Consider the following 19,168-nt stretch of genomic DNA (forward strand, 5'->3'; position numbering starts at 1 on the left):
ACATTGTTAGTGCCACGTCATACTGTTATTGCCACGTGGCACAATGTTAGCTTGACACGTGACAAAGTTTTTTATTTTTAAAAAAAAAATAACTACGTGACACCCTCTTAAAAGATGTTAATACGGAACTAATGGCAATGACCTAATTGCTTCAAATTTTTAAAAACAGAAACTCAATTAACACAAAAAAAAGTAAAGGACCTATTTGAGAAAAGTTATAAAAAATAGGGACATTCTATGTTTAAACATTGAATTTTTATTCGATAGTGGATCACAAGTAGAAAAATGTGGTGGAAAAACATTGTGAATGTAACAATTTTATGGATAAAAAATCAATCAAGATACTCTTTTTCCTTGGCTGAAGTTTCCATACATAGGGCATTGACTTGTTTAAAGCAGTCTAAGCAACCAAAAACCAAACGCAAACATAGATTTAATAGTTATAGACTTGAAATGTCCTTCTTGCTAAGTAGGATTTTTTACCGAAGTAGGCAAAAATGAATTGTAATTTATGTATTTGGGCAATTTTTTTTACGGAAATAGGCAAGTTGGTACCCCAAGACGACTTCATATGAAGAAGTTGTGCATGGGGTGCATGATTTTGCCTCTGACACTCGAGAAAAAGTGAAGTCGTGCAACCCCCACACATTTTCAAGTTTTGGTAATTGATTATTAGACCTTTTGTAATCGATTACACAGTGTTAAAGTTGTGTATGAGGGCATAACTTCATTTGTAATCGATTACACCCTTGCTATAATTAATTATAAGAAGTGTAATTCGAGAAAAACTCTTTGGTAATCGATTACTATTGTTGTAATTGATAAAAAAAACTCTCTATAATCGATATTATGGATTGGTGATAATTGATTATCAAAGCCTTTTAAGTGTTAAAACTAAAGGTTCTTGTGATTTCCATTTATGATGAACCCTATTTCTTCACCCTCTTGCTTACATTGATATATATTGACATAATTATTGACCCATTTTTTGTGTTGGTTTATGTTTAGTGCAATGAACCTTTTTTATTTATTTATTTTTTAGATAATTTTTGGAAAATTTTCAAAGTAGATAATTTTTTAAATTGTTCAAAGTAGATACACTTTTTAAATTGTTCAAAGTAGATATACATTTTATAATTGATAGATTTTGAATTTGGTATGTAATTATAAGAAGTATCATTATTTCAGAATCAAAACAAATTAAAACCATAAAACAAAATGATAAACAAAATAGAAACTATTTTATTAAATAATAAAGTGCTTACAAGAAGATAACAATAAAAATAAAATAGAGTATAATAAAACTAAAATCTAAGAGGATCCTCCTAATAGGCCAAAATGATGATATAGATAATCGATGTCTTGCTCCAGATGTCCAACTCGAATATCAATGCTATCGACTATGTCACCCATGTTTTGTTTGAGATGTCCAACTCGAGCATCCATACTACTGAAGTTGTCACAAACAAATGCTCGCATATCGCGTATCTCATTCATTATTTCTGTAAGTGAGAAAGTATCTTGTTGAGGGGAGGCGGTTAGCGTTGACGAGGAATTGTCGGAGCATCTTAAGCTCTTTTGTGAATCCACTACCCATCATCGTTTTTAATAAATCCGAAGGAAAAGATGACATCGACAACAATTTTGAAGGACCTTTTCATAGGCACAACTGGCTCATCATCAAAAGGAATATCAAAATATTGATTGAAAACGATGATCAAGTGTAGATACGGTAAAGGGACTCCCTCCCTCAAAGCCTTCTTCATCCTTTGTCGGATGAGATGAAACTAGTTGATCTCCCTTATTGTCAAGATGGCCCAAATAAAAATCAGATCTACCTCGGTAGCCTAAGCAAGGTTAGATGATCGAGGAAGCAAAATACAACAAATAACATAATGTAGTATTTGAGTTTCCACTTTCATGGACTTTGCTAGTATTCTACCCGAAAGGTTTGCATTCGGGTTATAAATCATTTGTCTAGCCTCTAGTGTATGATAATCATCTTATCATTCAAGTATATTACCCTTAAAATGCAAGCCTATAGATGGGAGGTTGGTAAGAGAATAAAAAAGGTTGTAATTTATGCTCATTCTCACATTTTTGAACTCACTATGAATGACGCCATTGTTAGAAATACGTAGGTTACTATAGAAAACACAAACTAAGTCAGGGTAATATTGTGATCTGTGTACAAACAAAATCAACTAAACCAATATTTGTCAACACATGGTAAAACTTAAAAAAACAATTCGTCAAAATATTCTTGGTCTAGGTATTTTAGTTCTATCATTTCATGGTAAAAAAGTTTGAAAAATACCTTTTCGGTTATGCAGCGATATAAAGTAATAGATTGGGGCGTGATGGATTTGGCGATGGTGGTGAAGGTGGGCTTTCAGTGGGTTAATGTCGGTGACGTCCCACATCAAAAGAAGAGGAGCTTCTTTCCCTTTGTCTTTTAGATGAATCCGCCATGGATAATTTAGGAACTTTTAATCGATGCAAATGATAGAAATGTTAAAGCAGTTTGAGATTTTGGTTGTTAGGATTGAAAGGGAGATGAAAATGAGGGTGCGGGGGTTTAGAACTTCTTGGTGGGCAAAAATGAAAGATCAACTAGAGGAAAGGGAGGGGAGTGAGAGATTGTGCAAGAAGTGAGAGAATAAATTGAATTTATAAGGACTAAGATTTTCGGTAATCAATTACATGGTTTGTATAATCAATTACCATATGCATCTGGTAATCAATTATAGGGTTTCTGAAATCGATTACCAGAAGCCTCTAGTAAGCAATTATACAAACCCTGTAATCGATTATCAAAACCATGTAGTTGATTACTAGAAAGTTTAAGGTATATTCTAAGTGGTTATGGTAATTTTTATAATGTACATATAAATTTATATAAATAAATAATATAAATGTTATTTTTTATATTTACGCATCTTTTTAGATTTTATATAGTGCAATAATATAAATGATAATTTTTATATCTTTAACAAATAAAGAAACTGAACAAAAGATTAAAAAAAAACTAAAATTAAAACAATTACATATACCTTAAACACTTTCAATATGCAACATTGAAAATGACAAAAATAAAATAAAATATTCATCTATTCTTTCATACGAAGTCGTCTTGAGACACCACGACTTGTTCATTTGATAAAAAATAAAAAAGATATTTTGCCCAGAAGTTGCAATCCATTTTTGCATACTTCGGGATAAAAAACCGGAAAAGTAAGACACAATCGAAATGCCCGGGCTACTATAACCACTCAAACTATATATTCATAGGTTGATTTATGGTGTTTGAGTTGAGCTCTCTTTGTTGCTCTGATTACAGATTATCGATGGACACAAGTTGCACAAGAACAGCTTTAAGAACCATCCTCTTCCTCCTCCTGTGGTCGTGCCTCTCTTTCATTTCCATGGCAGACGTTATTTATCGTCCCACTGATCTCTTTAGCATCAGCTGTGGCTCATCCACCAACTTCTCCACTCAAGACACTCGGAATTGGACTTCAGACAATCACTTCCTCTCTCCAACAAACCCCTCAGTCGCTGCTCCTTCACTCACACCATCTACCATACAGGGTCCCTACACCCATGCTCGTCTCTCTTACTCCTCATTCAATTACTCCTTCCCTGTCACACCAGGCCCCAAGTTCATTCGTCTCTTCTTCTACTCTACTTCATACCAAAACTTCCCTCGCTTCCAAGCCTCTTTCTCAGTCAAAGCAGGCCCCTTCACCCTCCTTCAAGATTTCAACGCTTCCCTCAACGCCGATGCTGATGATGACCCTAGCCACCCTGATATATTGTTCAGAGAGTATTGCGTCTACGTAGGAGACGGTGAGAAGCTCAATATAACCTTCTTTCCCAGCACCACATATTCCTACGCTTTCATCAACGGGATCGAGATTGTTTCGATGCCCCCTTATCTATACTACACCAATCCTGGCGACTCCACAGAGCAGCAGCAAAATGTTGGCACCACGACCCCATATGTCATTGGGAACAAATTTTCTCTGGAGACCATGTACAGGTTACTCGTTGGAAAGGAAATTCCCCCCTCAGAAGACACGGGTATGCTCAGAACGTGGGTACCTGACCTCAAGTACGTAAAAACTCCATATAATGAATCAGTTGATTATGGGAGTCATACAAAGCTCAAGTTCATTAAAACCTATAACTACACGGCACCAGATCAAGTGTACAGAACAGTTCGGAGTATGGGACCTGATGGCTCCATCAACATGGGTTTCAATCTCACATGGCTGCTTCCAGTTGATTCAGGCTTCTTCTACATGCTACGGTTACACTTTTGCCAGCTTGATCCGTGGGTTAACAACATTGGTGACCTGTTTTTCAACATCATCATAGCGGATCAGTTGGCTACCGATCGGGCAGACGTTCTCCTGTGGACCGGTAATCAGAAGGGCGTACCGGTGGTTAAAGACTACGTAGTTTTCATACAAGGTAATCTCAACAAAACAAATCTATCAGTGAAACTGCATCCTCGCCCTACAAGCCGGATCAGAGACGCGGTTATCAACGCAATTGAAGTCTTCAAAATCAACCGCTCTACAGGTAGTCTAGCTGGACAAAACCCAAACCCCCTTCCTCAGAAGCCCAAGGTTCCCCTTAGCTCAAACAAGAAAAGTAGCGTCTTCACGAAAAACCGAGAAGCCATACTAGGGGCAGTTGCAGGTGTCCTTTTGCTCTCTTCTATCGTTGTTTTCTTCCTCATCAAATGCAAAAAGAATATCGCCGTTGAAAGTGGTTCCAGCAAAAAGGACGGAACTTCTCGCGGGGGTGGCTCATCGTCACTGCCAACCAACCTCTGCCGCTACTTCTCCATAGCAGAAATCAGAGCCGCCACCAATAACTTCGACGAACAAATGGTGGTTGGCGTGGGAGGCTTCGGCAACGTGTACAAAGGCTACGTAGAGGAGGGTTCAGTACCTGTTGCAATCAAAAGGCTCAAACCCGGTTCTCAGCAAGGTATGCAGGAGTTTATGAACGAAATCGAAATGCTCTCTCAACTTCGTCATCACCATCTTGTTTCCCTCATCGGTTACTGTTACGAGAAGACGGAGATGATACTCATTTATGATTTCATGGAACGAGGAACCCTCCGAGACCATCTCTACGGTTCTGATAATCAGTCCTTGTCGTGGAAGCAAAGGGTCCAGATTTGCTTAGGTGCTGCAGGAGGGCTCCACTATCTGCATACAGGTGCAAAGCACGTCATCATTCACCGTGATGTGAAGAGTACCAATATTTTATTGGATGAAAAATGGGTAGCCAAAGTTTCAGACTTCGGGTTATCCAGAATCGGGCCCACGAGTTCTTCAATGACCCATGTGAGCACCCAGGTGAAGGGCAGTGTTGGATATTTAGACCCGGAGTACTATAAAAGACAGCGTTTGTCGGAGAAATCTGACGTGTACTCGTTTGGGGTTGTGCTGTTGGAGGTATTATGTGGGAGGCCGCCTTTGCTACGTATGGCGGAGAAGCAACAGGTGTCTCTCGTTGATTGGGCAAAACATAGATATAAGGAGGGGTGTTTGGATGAGATTGTGGATCCAGCACTGAAGGGTCAGATAACACCTCAGTGTTTGCAAAAATTTGGAGAGGTGGCGTTGACCTGTTTGCTGGAGGATGGTACTCAAAGGCCGTCCATGAACGTCATCGTTGGAATGCTGGAGCTTGTTCTGCAGCTTCAGGAGGATAGTGCTAAAAATGTAGTGATGATGGACACTGGTGGGGGTTACGAAGAAGATAGTGAGGACCTGTTTAGCAGTAGTCATTACAGTGTAGAACTTACAGATTATAGTAATAGCACTAGATGTAACACCTCAGGCAATACAGATGATAGCTATGGGAGTAAGCAATCTGACAGGTTGCTCTCTGAGAATGTTTTCTCTGAGATTTGGGATCCAAAGGGACGATAAGGTAGGAGCAGTACACAAGTTCGATGAGTTTGATACCTAGGATAGAGCTACATGTAAAATTTGTTCTTAAGATATAAATCTTATTATTCTAAAATTCTGGAGTGGTTATATTAAACGTTACTAAACCACCAATAGCTTATGAAATTTTGATTGTAATAAATGTAATAAGTATTGTAACTATTATTTTGTATTCGATCATCGTCATATTTGTACTTATATGCTATTATTATGTATAAATGAAGAGTAGTTGGTTTAATAGTGATAAACACTTAATAAAATAAACGTTATTATCAGATTAATCCTGAAAAATCCCTTATATATTATTTACTCTCTAGAGTTACACTTCTTGGTAAATTGCTTTCATTGTATATTCTTTCCACGATAATAATTTTCTAGGTTTGTTTTTTTTACTAAGTGACAATAAACTACTTGTAATCTAATTTTAGGAAGAGATAAAAAAGAAATAATTATAAGTTACGTAGTACACTTGTACACTAGTAAAAAAAAGGCTTTTTTAATGCGCTATATATGTCTCGGTTCTACTGAAACCGAAGCGTATAAAAGTGCAGTGGCATTTCAGTAATTATTGAGTGGTTATATGCCTCGGTTATATATGAACCGATGCCTATAGATGTTACTGCTTCGTGTAGAAAGCCAACCGAGACATATAATATGAATTTTAAATGGTTTAGACCCCGGTTTGCTGTGTAACTGATGCAAGTAAAGGTTTAGGCACCGGTTTTAAATATAACCGAGGTAGTATCCTTAGCTTAAAAACCAGACTTCGCCTCTCGCCTCTCGCACTCTCGCGATTCTCACCCTCTCGCCTCTCGCACCCTCCGCCTCTCGCACCTCGCACCTCGCCTCTCGCATCTCGCACTCTCGCGATTCTCACCCTCTCGCCTCTCGCACCCTCCGCCTCTCGCACCTCGCACCTCGCCTCTCGCAAACCTGCAAGCCGCCACCACAGTGCCTTCGTTCTCGTCCAAACTCCATGGACGCCGCTACCACCATCTTCATCTTCTCCGCCATGAGCCCATCCATGGCCGTCAACCGAAGAACGCGCAACCATTCCAAGTCGCGCGCAACCATAACCTGCAAAGAGGGAAACTCAAACAGATCCAGAAACAGAAACCCCTCTTCTCCACCGTCGCGCCAGCCACCGCATTTCAACCTTCTTCCATCACCATCACCGGACCTGCAACTCTGGGACAAAAACCCTTAATCGCGCCACCGTCACCAGAATCCCTAAAGCATGCCGCCGCCGTGTGCGATTAGGGTTGATGCAGTTCGCGTTGCTTCCAGAGGCGCGATTTCTGAATTGGATCCCTGCGTGATGATTATATGATGTTAAATCTGGTTTCTGCAGGTTTGATTGTGGTTGCAGGTGGAGGCGCGATTTTGATTTAAGGCTTCCCGTTCAGTGTTCGCACATGGAAACTCACATCCCGCCATGGTCTTCCCGTTTCCAATCTCTACTTATTCTGCAGATTTTTATGGAAGAGGCTTTGTTGGTGTTCTGCAGATTTTTTAGACTCTTGGATACAAAAAAAATGGGAAAGATCAAATTTTGAAACCTATGAAGGTTCGATCACCAGCTGTTTGTTCAAAGGACTCAAAGAATTTCATGTCTCCAACCATTTCTGTTTCTTGCAAGATCAATGAATCTCCCCCGAAAGAGAACCCTACCTGAACGGAACGATGAGGATACCATCTGACCACTGAAAGAACTGATACTGATACTGCCTCGGTTCATTTAACCGAGTTGAATTCTAGTTACCGTTTCGAGTAAAGAGAACCGAGGTGTATACTTTTTATCTCGCCTAAGTACGCCTCGGTTTTTAAACCGATGTTCATGACTGAAAATAACCGGTGCCTATTCATTAATCTGTACTAGTGGTACTGATTTATAATTTATTTAGTGGAATCGATTAAATTTTTTTTAAAGAAATATTTAATTTAACCCAATAATTAAGGTGAACTAATATAAACATTTTTAACATTTTGTATCCTTCTTATTTCTATAAACAGGTTCATTGTATGTTATTTTAGGTTTAAATTTACAAAAAACAAAATGTTTTAAAATGTGATATTTATTAAGAAGATTTTAGAAAAACTAATGTATAAATACTCATACAATTTTTTTCATAAGTAAAATAAAAACTCAGTGCCCTTTATATAGATAATGACAACAATAAAACAGGACGAAGACATGTGGGAATAAAAAATAATAAGATTACAAATATTAACCTAAATAGAGAGGATGAAGATACAAAGTACAACCAAGATACAACTATATGAGTATGACAACAGTAAAAGGACTAAATTGTCCTTAGTTACAAGCTAACATTTTCCATCTACATTCTATACGAACCACGGAAGAATCCGTCGATGTTTTCACCAAAGCTACAATATGCAAATTTCAAGCCTTGTTTCCAAGCTCGGAGTGCTCAATATAAACACTCTAACTTGAGTTTTTCTTCGGTATTGGGCTTTGCGCTTGGGCCTATATTGGCCTATTTTCGCTTTTTGTTGTTTAAAGTAGTGTTTCTTCCTGTAACCCCCTTTTTTTCTCCCTACACCCTCAGAAATTCCAAAGTTTCAATTTTATCTATCATTAAAATGTATTAAAATCCTAATTTGAGAGTGTGCACATTTTCTGTTCCTTTTTCCTCTCTCATTGCTGCTCTGCACCTCCCTCCATCCATTGTTTGCCTTTATTCTCCCGTAATTTGGAAGATCCCTTAAAACGGATTCAATTGAAATCTTCCTTATTAGAGATTGATGAAATTTTTCTTATAAAATAGATGGCACAGTGGAAGCAAAAAGGGAGACAAAATAAACACTGAAACCCTAAGAACTATCTGTTTTCCTGTATCCAAACTCATTCTAGGTTCTCCTAATTCAGAACAGAACATTTTCCTTTCACTGTTCGACGTCTTCATCGCCTGCTGAAGTTAAACATGAAACCTGTTAAAAGATATAGATAATCTAATGTGATAAAAGAAAGAAAGTAAAATAATTATGATAATAACTTTAATCAGTAATAATTTGGAAAAAGAAATATATTTAATTAGCATGTATAATATAAAGATTTGTTATATTGTCATTGGATTAATAGTTTTACGAGTATTTTTTTATTTTGTAATAATTATATAGGATTTGAAAAATATCAACACTAATAACATATATCAAATTTGAACTCAATAAAAATATTACATAGATATTTGAGTATCATTCTTTGAAAAAAAAAATCAGGCTTAACATAATAACATTTGGAAAATGATACTTGAACAACCATTTTTGACAACATTTAGACACGCGCACACGTGTCAAAATCTGAGTGGTCCAGTTGGAAAAATTAAATGAAAATGGACCACTCAGATTTTGACACGTGTGCGCGTGTCTAAATGTTGTCAAAAATGGTTGTTCAAGTATCATTTTCCATAACATTTTCAACACGCATATTCAATGCCAAGACTTGGCAATTTATAATATAAAAGTATCCTCATATATGTGCAGTTTCTATTTTCTTTTTTCTTTTTACGTATTTAACCATAGACACATTAACCTTTTCGAAGTACACTTGGCATGAACTGCAAATAGTAAACGATGATGATATTTTAATAATTTAATTTTAATATTTTTTGATAATTATTATTTTATTGATTTGTATATTTGAAATGAACTAATTTATTAAAAAGTTGTAAAAAAAATTATTAAAAAAACATTTTTAAGTAAAAGAGTATTTTTACATCAATAATTTGTGCATCTAAAATGTTTTTTTGATATCGATTTCTTTTGGCAACTTTTTTTATTTGTAGCTTGTTATTGATTTGATTTTAAACATACGACTAATAAAATAATAATAAATTATCTATGGTTAAAAAATTGTTAAAAAAAAAGTTATTACCATGTCAAAACGGTTGGAATGTGTAAAGCGAAATATATTATTATTCGACAAAACGTCACCAAAGGCTGAAACAGAAGGAATCATCATGACCAATGTGGCTTTCTCTGGCTTAGTCTTCTACTCTTACTGCCACAAACCAAGACTCGGCAACATGCAACCTTTATTTTTCCATATACACAACCAAGAATATGTTTTTCCTAATAAAGTGTGACCAAGTCAGGTATTTGTAGACAACCTTATACATCAGTAACAGACCTTTATATAGATGGTTTATTTGTGCCCTAGACTTCTTCAACACTGCACGAATGGGTCTTCTTTCACTTTTTTCATGTTTCTCTAAACCTGATGCAGGTGTAAACAGATTACTCATCACAACAACATTCAACATCAAGGGAGAACATTGCCAACTTTCACTTGCCGAGATACAGTCATCGTTAACAAATGTTAAGGAATCTTTGGTAATTGGAGAAGATTCATTCGGGGCAGTGTACAAGGGTTATCTGAACAAAGGTGCTACCGCTGTTGCAATAAAGTGGTTCAACAAAGGTTCTTTTTCTGGTCTCTCGGAATCACAGTTGAAATGATCACAATAAATATAGATAAATAAATTAATGAAAATTAGATTACTTCTTTAAGAAAATTTAAATGTTATTTAAAACTTTAAAAATATCAGAAGAGGGTCAATAACTATGTAAAATATTAAAGAAGGTTTTAACTTGTAAACTTAAACAGGCATGCATAAGAGTAGGTTTTAACGAGAAAGATATTAAAATTAAGTATAGGATTCTCTAATTTCTTCTACAAATTTAAGAGAAACACTTGTAACCATGTATTTTATTGGATTTAATGTGTGTGATTTTTTTTTTCTTATATACATCATTCAATTTAGTTAATTTATTTTTACTTAATTTAGAATCTTCAATCTATACTTCAATTCGTAATATATTTTTAGAAAAATATAAAATTTTCTTTCTTATTTATTGAAATACATTTATCTTGTTATAATTTAAAAATTAAAAAAATCAGCTAAAATATAAATTTATTTAGAATAATGTTTTACTGGCATTATTTAAAAAAAAAACATTCTACTACTCCTAATAAATTAAGTTTATTAAAACAACTCATTCTACGAGTTCGTGTTAGCTTGTCTTAGTTTATTACGAACATGTTACTAAATTCAAACTTTACATAACTACAATATAGATCGAACAGTTTCAAAACTAAGCTTACACCGAACGTTTATACAAAATAGAACCCAACCTAATGACCGAATGGTCCTATGGTTTAGCTTTCACTCTTCTCCTTCTGTTCACATCCATAGGATGATCATTGCAACAAAAATAATGACCGAACGGACAAAACATACAAGACAAAGAATAGGGTAAGCTTATATAATTTAATTAACTCAGTAAAACATATACTTCACATAATTTAAGATAATTCAATATACAATAATGTAACATCCAATCATGCACTTCCAATCAAAATTATACGTCAAAGCATGCAATGACCAACTACTTTACTGTGACTGTCCGGACTGTATGAATTATGTGTAGCTACGATGTTTGTGCACCCGGGTGATGTAATAGCTGAGATACTCTCAACAACTACCATCCAAAGTTAGTCCATTCTGCCCAAGTTCACCTTATGGTTTAGGACCTCCTGTCATTCCCACACATGAGTTACTGTTCTCTACGTGAGAATGAGAAATCACGGAATATTAGGATAAACGTCAGCTAAGTTTTGTCCACATTCATACTTAACTATTCAATAACCACTCATGAGATATTTCTCCCTGGAATACTCTTTCATTTCCATACTATTCCATTCATATACCATAATACAATCAAACTGAACCAAAACTGAATAATAACATCCACCCCAGAGACAAGACCGAACGCTTTGAATACTTTCTAATCTAACACAGTTGAACACTTAGTGTAAGACCGAGCGGTCTTCCACTTATACACAGAATAGGACCGAACGATCCATTCTAGATATAACTCATCATAAGCCGAACACTCATGATACTATTTGGACACTTACTGGTTACTCAACAGTTACTACAGAACATTATTTTACTAGACAGAACTTCTAAGAATGAATCGAATACTAAAGAATACATATATTTTAGACTTAATTGAAAATCATAATAAATATTGAAGAAACCTAAGAGTTTAAACCGAACCCTACAAGCTTAAACCGAATATTATTGACTTGGACCGAACATTCTTAGCTCAAATAATACACACTGGAGTATAATAAAAATACTGAAGGCTTGGTTAAAGACCAATCACTATGGAGACCGAGCACTTGGTTCAAAATCGAGCACTACTAGGACTGAGTTTTACTGAGCTTATATAAAAATGAAGGAGAATATATATATATATATATATATATATATATATATATATATATATATATATATATATATATATATATAATTACACAACACTTATTTTCAATGAAGGATAAAGATATCGTCTACGACTTTAAATATTATAAAATATATTAACTAACTAATTAGGAAGCATAAAAGGGAAACCATACTTAGACCAAACTCTTACTTACAATTATACTAAGAGGAAACCGATCGGTCATTAACTGAAATTTTTCACAGAAGAAGAATCCAATTCAGACCAAATACCCAAGGATAAACCGAACGGTCAATAATGACTCTCGGTTACAGTTTACCGAATTCTACATATTAATGCAGAATCACGATCAACTATATTCCTACCCAGTTATACCTTTTCATCAATCAACAATACACCCAAACAAACATGCATTATCACAACATCAACCAACTCATCAAACATAAAATCATTCCATCCAATAAACCATCATCAATCAAGAACTATAATTAAATTACAAGCTTCCCTTACCTCTAAATGTAGCCGAACGTTCACAATTTGAACATAATATCTCACCACCAAAAATTCTTAGAATCCTATGGTCACGCATTATGAAACTAAACCAAGCACAAAACCAGAAATACTCATAATGAGAGGATAAACTCATGCAACCAGAATTTGGGTTTGCATGTCACGGAAAACGAACGGTCTTAAGAAGAGAAGTACTCACCCACTTAAATCACTTGATCGGTTTAAATGAAAGTCCTTAATGCCGGGAGAGTTCAAACGGTGCCTGATTGGTGATCGGAAGAAGAAAAAGATGAGAATTCTTAGAGAGAAGGTGGAGGAAATCTAGAGAGAAAGAGGAGAAAATGGGGTTTAGCAGTTTGGAGAAGAAGGGTGCATGCAGAAAGTGAGACCGAATTTCAAAATTTCAACTTAAATACCTCCTACACAAATTGATCGGTCCACTCTTCTACAGTTATCTGTCTTTCACTTTCTGAAAATCTTAACCCTTTCATTGATACCTGACTTCCACTACTTGAGATTTTTAATGGGTTCTGAAATATCTTATCATCGTCCACCATCTCCCTGTCAGTGGTGGTCGCACGCCTCCTTCGTCTGCCGCTGTTTCGCACTCAACGTGGTTATTTTCTTATGTTTTTAAGTTCAACTCTACGTTGTTTTCAAAATGGTCTCTCCTCTGTTTGTGTCTCTGTTAAATAAAATGTTGTTGTGTTTAAATTCTAAAGAAAGTCCTCTGTTACACTGCTTTGTTTATATATCTTGTTATATGAAAAAACATATTTGAAAAAAAGCATCAAATTCATTATTATAGGATCACATAATTACACTTTTTTTACATTTCAATTTATGCTTTAATTTATGTTTTATAATATTTATATAAACAATATTTTTATGATTTTATTTATTTAAAATTATATAATTTTGTAGATTTATTTAAATTAAAATACTATTTATATAAATTTTTTTCATCAAAAATAAACTTTTAGGAGTTTACTATTGGAGTCTACTCTCAGTTTACATAAACTCTAACAACTCTAACTCATTTCAGATTTTTCAATTGTTGCTTATTAAATTTATACCATAAAATTACTCTTTCACAAGGGTAGTAATAGAGTTGGTTCACTTATGTGTCGAGACTTCAAGTTTACACATGCATGTAACACCGACTGCACTATTTTCTTCACACAAGTGTCAACTATGTCATGACATTAGAACACAATACTTTCTCCCCTTAAAATTTTTCTATGATTATTTTTTTCCTAATTTAAATTCTAAGAAAAAAAATTACTAAGTGAAGAAAGTTGTATGAAATGAAGTATGTAATACATTCTGAAAAGATATAAAACAGTTGTTACATTGTACAAGTTTGTGATAATACAACAACCAAGCTTTTTCACTAATAGGAGTTACAAATCGCAGAATATTCCGAAAATCCATTCTATCAACAATCTCGCAAATATAAAAGCCATACTAAATAAAAAATAAATGAATTCATAGATGACAATCCAAACAATTACCAGGCACGAACAGAGCTAGTTCCAAATTTTAAAACTCAGATTCTGGAAGCACGAGGGTAAAGGAGGACAGTTGGTTCACTGCAAATGTACAAAAAGTTGTTAGCATGAATTACTGTGTAAACAAATCATACAAAATAACTTCCTGTTTCAATGAACACTAAAGAGTTCAAGCAACATAAGATTTATAGCAGCTGGAGAACAAGTGATCAACTGTGCCCTTTGTTTTCCATAAATATATAAATGAAAACCAGCCAAACATGAAATAGTGAAAGAACATGTACAACAGAAAGCTAACAAAAAACAATTTTGAGTAAATTATTTCAAAGTGGTACTTAAATTTTTTGACTTACATCCTTAGTTCAAAAATATGATAGATGGAACATGCTGGACTTTGGGGTAATCCTCTCCAGCAGTTCCAAGCCTGGTCTTGAATGATTTGGGCATCCACCTGATTTCTAGCTCCCGAAGACTAGTGATATATTTTAGCCCATCGGGAACCGTTTTTAGATTGTTGCAATCAGATATGCTCAATCGGTAAAGACTAGGCATGGCTTGATTCTCTATTGTCCAGTCATCTAGTTTAGGCAAGCCACGAAGTACTAGAACCTTTAGTTGAAGAAAACCATTTGGTGAGCATGTCATTTTCTTTCCAACAAACATATCCCACCCATTTAGAAACTTCAAGTTAGGAAGCTTCTCTAATGTTACCATTGGGTCTTCCACAAGTCTGCAACCCCATAAAGTCAACTTTGAAATGTGCCGAGGAAACAGTGAGGCGTCTGGCAGTCTTTCCATCCGCCCTTCAACCTGCAGTTTACGCAGGAAAGGACAGCCTAGCACCAATTTTTCAACATCCACTACATTTTCAGGGAAGGAAAGCATGTCAGTCCTCAAAGACAAGGATTGAAGGCAATCCAACCTTTTATTAGGGGGACTGAAACTTTCACTAAACTTTTGAAAATGTCTTGGGTCATTTAGCACTAGCTTTCTGAGCCTCCTTAACTTCAGTAGATCTTTTACATCACATTTGCTGGCAGGAAAATTTACTAGTGTCTGTAAATTAGTCAAATTGTCCAATTGCAGGTTGTTAACAATATTCCCACACCAATTTGGAAGATATAAATGCCTCAACCGTTTCAACTTACAGATTACATTTGGAATTTCCACTGTTGAATCCCAGCTCACTTTATTGACTGTTTGCAAATTTAGGAATTGCAGATTCTCCAAGTTGCCCAAGGAAGATGGCAGCACTTGTATACGAGTCCTTTTTAGACTCAGAAACTTCAACCATAAAAGATTTCCCACTTCTTTAGGCAATGACTGTCCCTTCAGCCCCTTAATTCCTTCAAGATCTAGAACTCTAAGTAATTTAAACTTCACAAAAACACCTCTGACTAGGTCCCAATTTTCCATCCTACACTTCTTGTCATGAAAAAATACAAGGGATCTGAGACGCTCATTCACTTGTTTGTCCTGTGGAATCAATTGATCAACATGTTGATCCAAGTAGACAGCAAGCCTACGAACTTCATTAATTTGTCTTGCATCTGATACGTTAGATGAACCAGTAGCAATAACGGTACTATTTTGTTGTGATCCATTGATAATGTAGAGAAAATTTTCTTTTCTGGCCTTTGACAAACACAGATCCCGCATTAAATCATGGAGCCTGTAGGTTTTGATCCTACCAGTAGATCCCATCTGACCAATTTGAACCATGCAGCGGCTAATTAAGTTACCCAGATAGCGTTCAGCAATATCCTCCATTGTCTCATCCCGATCACTCTCATATTGAGATGAAACAACACCTTCTGCCACCCATAACTGCAGTAGTTTAGTTTTTGGTATCTCATAGTCTTCAGGGAATTGACTTAAATACAGAAAACATGGCTTCAGCTGACAAGGCAAGTCCTGGTAACTTAAATCCAACACTTCATCTAATCTTCGCCTATCACGGACCTTTGCTCCTATTAGGTACGAACTTAGATGTCTATGTATTTTTTCCCACTCACTCACCGACTCCTTTGTAGCCAAAAGCCCTCCAAGAACGATGATAGCCAAAGGCAGACCACCACACTTTGCAACCATCTCTCTGCCTAATCTTTTAAAGTCATCAGAAGTTGTGGATTCTGCAGAAAGTAACAGGCAATTATCACATTAAGCAAAGCAATGGTCCCATAAACAAGTTATTTTACCACTTTCCTCCAGAGATCACATAAATATGAAAGATAAATGAGAAAATTGGGAAATTATAAGATATGAAATAATGAACAAACTATATGGACATCAATAGTTAAATACGTTTGCTAACTGAAGGCATTTCTAGGTACCTGGGTTATCTTGTCTTGGAAAAGCTTTCTTCTTAAACAATGCCCAACTGTCTTCTGCATTTAAGCAACTTGGTTCATGAAGTAAGCCTTCAGGATTCACATGCAATGAAATGTCTTTATTGCGGGATGTAAAAACTATCTTACTCCTTGTATTTTGTGATGGAAAGGCAGGACTTAAAATGTCCCATGCCTCATTGCTCCATATGTCATCCAGGATGATCAAACATTTCTTCTCTTGTTGAACTTTAAACAACTTCCTTGCCAATTCATCATCTTTCATTTTCGTAATCTCATCCCTTTCTTCTTTTGTAGGAGAAATTAGCTTTAGTAAAATTCCCTCCCAAACATCTCTTTTCTTGCATTGCTGAGATATATATGCCCAAGCAAAACCATCAAAGTTTCGCCTAATAGTATTGTAATGGTAAATGCTTTTGGCAAGTGTAGTTTTACCAAGACCACCCATTCCACAAATATAAACAAATCGACAGTCCTGATTTTCATTTATTAGCCATTCCGCCACTTTATTTATGTCCTTATCTAAACCAACAATGAACTCGTCAACAATGTGAGAATAAGACCACCTCAATTGTCTTTTGACCTCAGACGCTTCCTCATTGTCTTTAGTTGCAGTCAAACCATAAGTTTGTAAGCTTCTTGTGAGGTCAGATATTCGAGAATTGATTGTTATGAGCTCAGAGCCAACTTTGTGAATATTTTTAGCTCTGGAGAGTGGATTTTTAGTTCCAATACTTATGCCAAATGCAACCTTAATAGCATAAATTTCAATCACATCCTCTGCATCATAGGCTAATTTTCTAACCTCCGAAATATAATTCTTTATTGTATCACTTTCATCCTGCCTGCTCTCAGCATCTCTTAGGAAACATTGCATCCTCTTTAATTCATTTTGCATGCTTTTGACTTTGTTACTCACCCCGCTTAACAATCTGGCCTCTTCAATCAATAGATCACCAAGCCTATTAACTGCAAAGGACACAACTGCCTCAACCATCTTGATTATTCTGTCTCCTTCAAGAACAAAATCATGAGGTAAAACTTCACATCCCATACGCGTTAAGTCTCACATGAGACAGCTACTTTACTCTTATAAAACAGGCATTATATAGATGGATAGAATCACTTAACAAAACTGGGAAAACCTAGAATATGTAAACTTCAAGTACAGAAACATGCTAAGATTGAAAAGAAAAGGACAAACTGAAGGTTGAAAAGCAGTAACAAGAAGAAGAATAAATGGAAAAGGATGTTGAACGCTGTTGTACTTTCCATACAAAGTTAAATCTATACTACGTTCCTCCAATCCATGTTCCAGAAACCACAAAAATCCAGTTATGATGTAATTTTGTGCATATGCTACTTCAACAGCAAAGTAAATCCCTACACTCTCAGAAGCAGACCAGAGTTGACTTTGGAAAAATTATGCTCAATAAATTATTAAGGAATATCATATGCTTAATAGCGTATAATTTCATATGAAGCATGATTCTACAGCAGGAAATTTGTCCTAAGCATAAATTTAAAGCCAAAAAGTACAACAGGGAAATTAGTATAGAATCAATTATGGGAGCATAACCAACGAGATCCAGTCAAGGATGACCATATTGGAGAAGAAAGAAAAAGATTAAGGAACAACTTGTAGAAGAAGAAGATACACCTCCAGTTCAGAGAATATGGAGTGCCTCTTGTTCAACCAAATATGTGCTGTGGCTGTGCAAGGAAGAAGACGCTTTGGAGTTTGGAAGCTCCATTCATGCTATTTTATTGCATATTTAATAAGAAAAAAAAGTCAGCAAATTGAATCTGGTTTTTTTTATCATAACAATAATTTTGAATGATTTTAAACTTAAATAATCTATGATGAAAAACATTTTTTTTTATTTTAAGATAATAATAATATTTTTCTACTTTTATTGAATATAAAATTTTAATTTAAAACCTATTCTAGATCATAACTAATTTTTAATATAAAATTAAATATGTAAACATCTATCTACAATTATGTTAAGTAATATTTCAACATGGTTTTAGATTACGAATGCGGATATTAAAAAAAGTGTTAAATAAATCTTTATATAATACATAATGAGTAATTACACTTTTAAATATACATTTCAACATTTGATATATATTGCTTGATTTTAATAAATAATTTTAGTAAATAGTAGTTTAATAAATAATTTTAGTAAATTGTAGTTTAATAAATGTTTATTTTATTATTAAATAGGAGATATAAATTTAATCTAGAGAAAAATATAAGAAAACATGCAAGGATTACGGATATTATAAAAAAAAGTTATCTATATAGGTCAAACATCAAATAAAACATAAGAAAAATATATTTAACTATTTTACTTCAAGAAAAAATGTAAATAATGAAGTATTAATAAAGAAATTGATAGTAGCTTATAAATCCAATCCATATAACATGTTGGTTAAACCATAAAGTCAAATAAATTTGTTTGAATAGATTAAAATTTCAATCATTCCTAACTCATTTTATTATCTGAAGCCAACTCTGTTTAATTTCAGGACACCTAACACTGAAAAGGGT

At 34.9% G+C, this 19,168-nt stretch overlaps 2 protein-coding genes across 5 annotated transcripts; one reads left to right on the top strand and one right to left on the bottom strand.

Annotated features, from left to right (window-relative positions):
- Positions 1 to 3,347: 3,347 nt before the first annotated feature.
- LOC108328040 (receptor-like protein kinase FERONIA) lies at positions 3,348 to 6,077 on the top strand. The gene has a single exon (XM_017561816.2). The coding sequence runs from the start codon at positions 3,348 to 3,350 to the stop codon at positions 5,952 to 5,954; it is 2,607 nt and encodes an 868-aa protein (XP_017417305.2). The 3' UTR covers positions 5,955 to 6,077.
- Positions 6,078 to 14,087: 8,010 nt separating this feature from the next.
- LOC108329131 (putative disease resistance protein At1g50180) lies at positions 14,088 to 18,490 on the bottom strand. 4 transcript variants are annotated; one of them, XM_052872876.1, is made up of 4 exons: positions 18,272 to 18,489; positions 16,597 to 17,618; positions 14,617 to 16,395; positions 14,088 to 14,344 (listed from the first exon to the last, which is right to left on the bottom strand). In XM_052872876.1, the coding sequence occupies exons 2-3, from the start codon at positions 17,606 to 17,608 to the stop codon at positions 14,621 to 14,623; spliced, it is 2,787 nt and encodes a 928-aa protein (XP_052728836.1). In that variant the 5' UTR covers positions 17,609 to 17,618; positions 18,272 to 18,489; the 3' UTR covers positions 14,088 to 14,344; positions 14,617 to 14,620. The 4 variants fall into 4 exon arrangements, with proteins under 4 accessions (XP_052728836.1, XP_017418676.1, XP_052728837.1 ...); XM_017563187.2 differs by having other exon boundaries at positions 16,597 to 17,625; XM_052872877.1 differs by having other exon boundaries at positions 16,597 to 17,580; positions 18,272 to 18,488.
- Between the last annotated feature and the right edge of the window lie 678 nt (positions 18,491 to 19,168).

Source organism: Vigna angularis, chromosome 2 (assembly GCF_016808095.1).
Source record: "Vigna angularis cultivar LongXiaoDou No.4 chromosome 2, ASM1680809v1, whole genome shotgun sequence".
NCBI classification, from domain to species: domain Eukaryota; kingdom Viridiplantae; phylum Streptophyta; class Magnoliopsida; order Fabales; family Fabaceae; genus Vigna; species Vigna angularis.

Excerpts from the sequence above, each read along its gene's own strand:
- LOC108328040 (XM_017561816.2), top strand. The coding sequence starts at position 3,348 with ATGGACACAAGTTGCACAAGAACAGCTTTAAGAACCATCCTCTTCCTC.
- LOC108329131 (XM_017563186.2), bottom strand. The coding sequence starts at position 17,665 with ATGGGATGTGAAGTTTTACCTCATGATTTTGTTCTTGAAGGAGACAGA. Across the intron at positions 16,396-16,596 it reads TCCAAGACAAGATAACCCAG|AATCCACAACTTCTGATGAC; the intron begins GTACCTAGAAAT and ends TACTTTCTGCAG.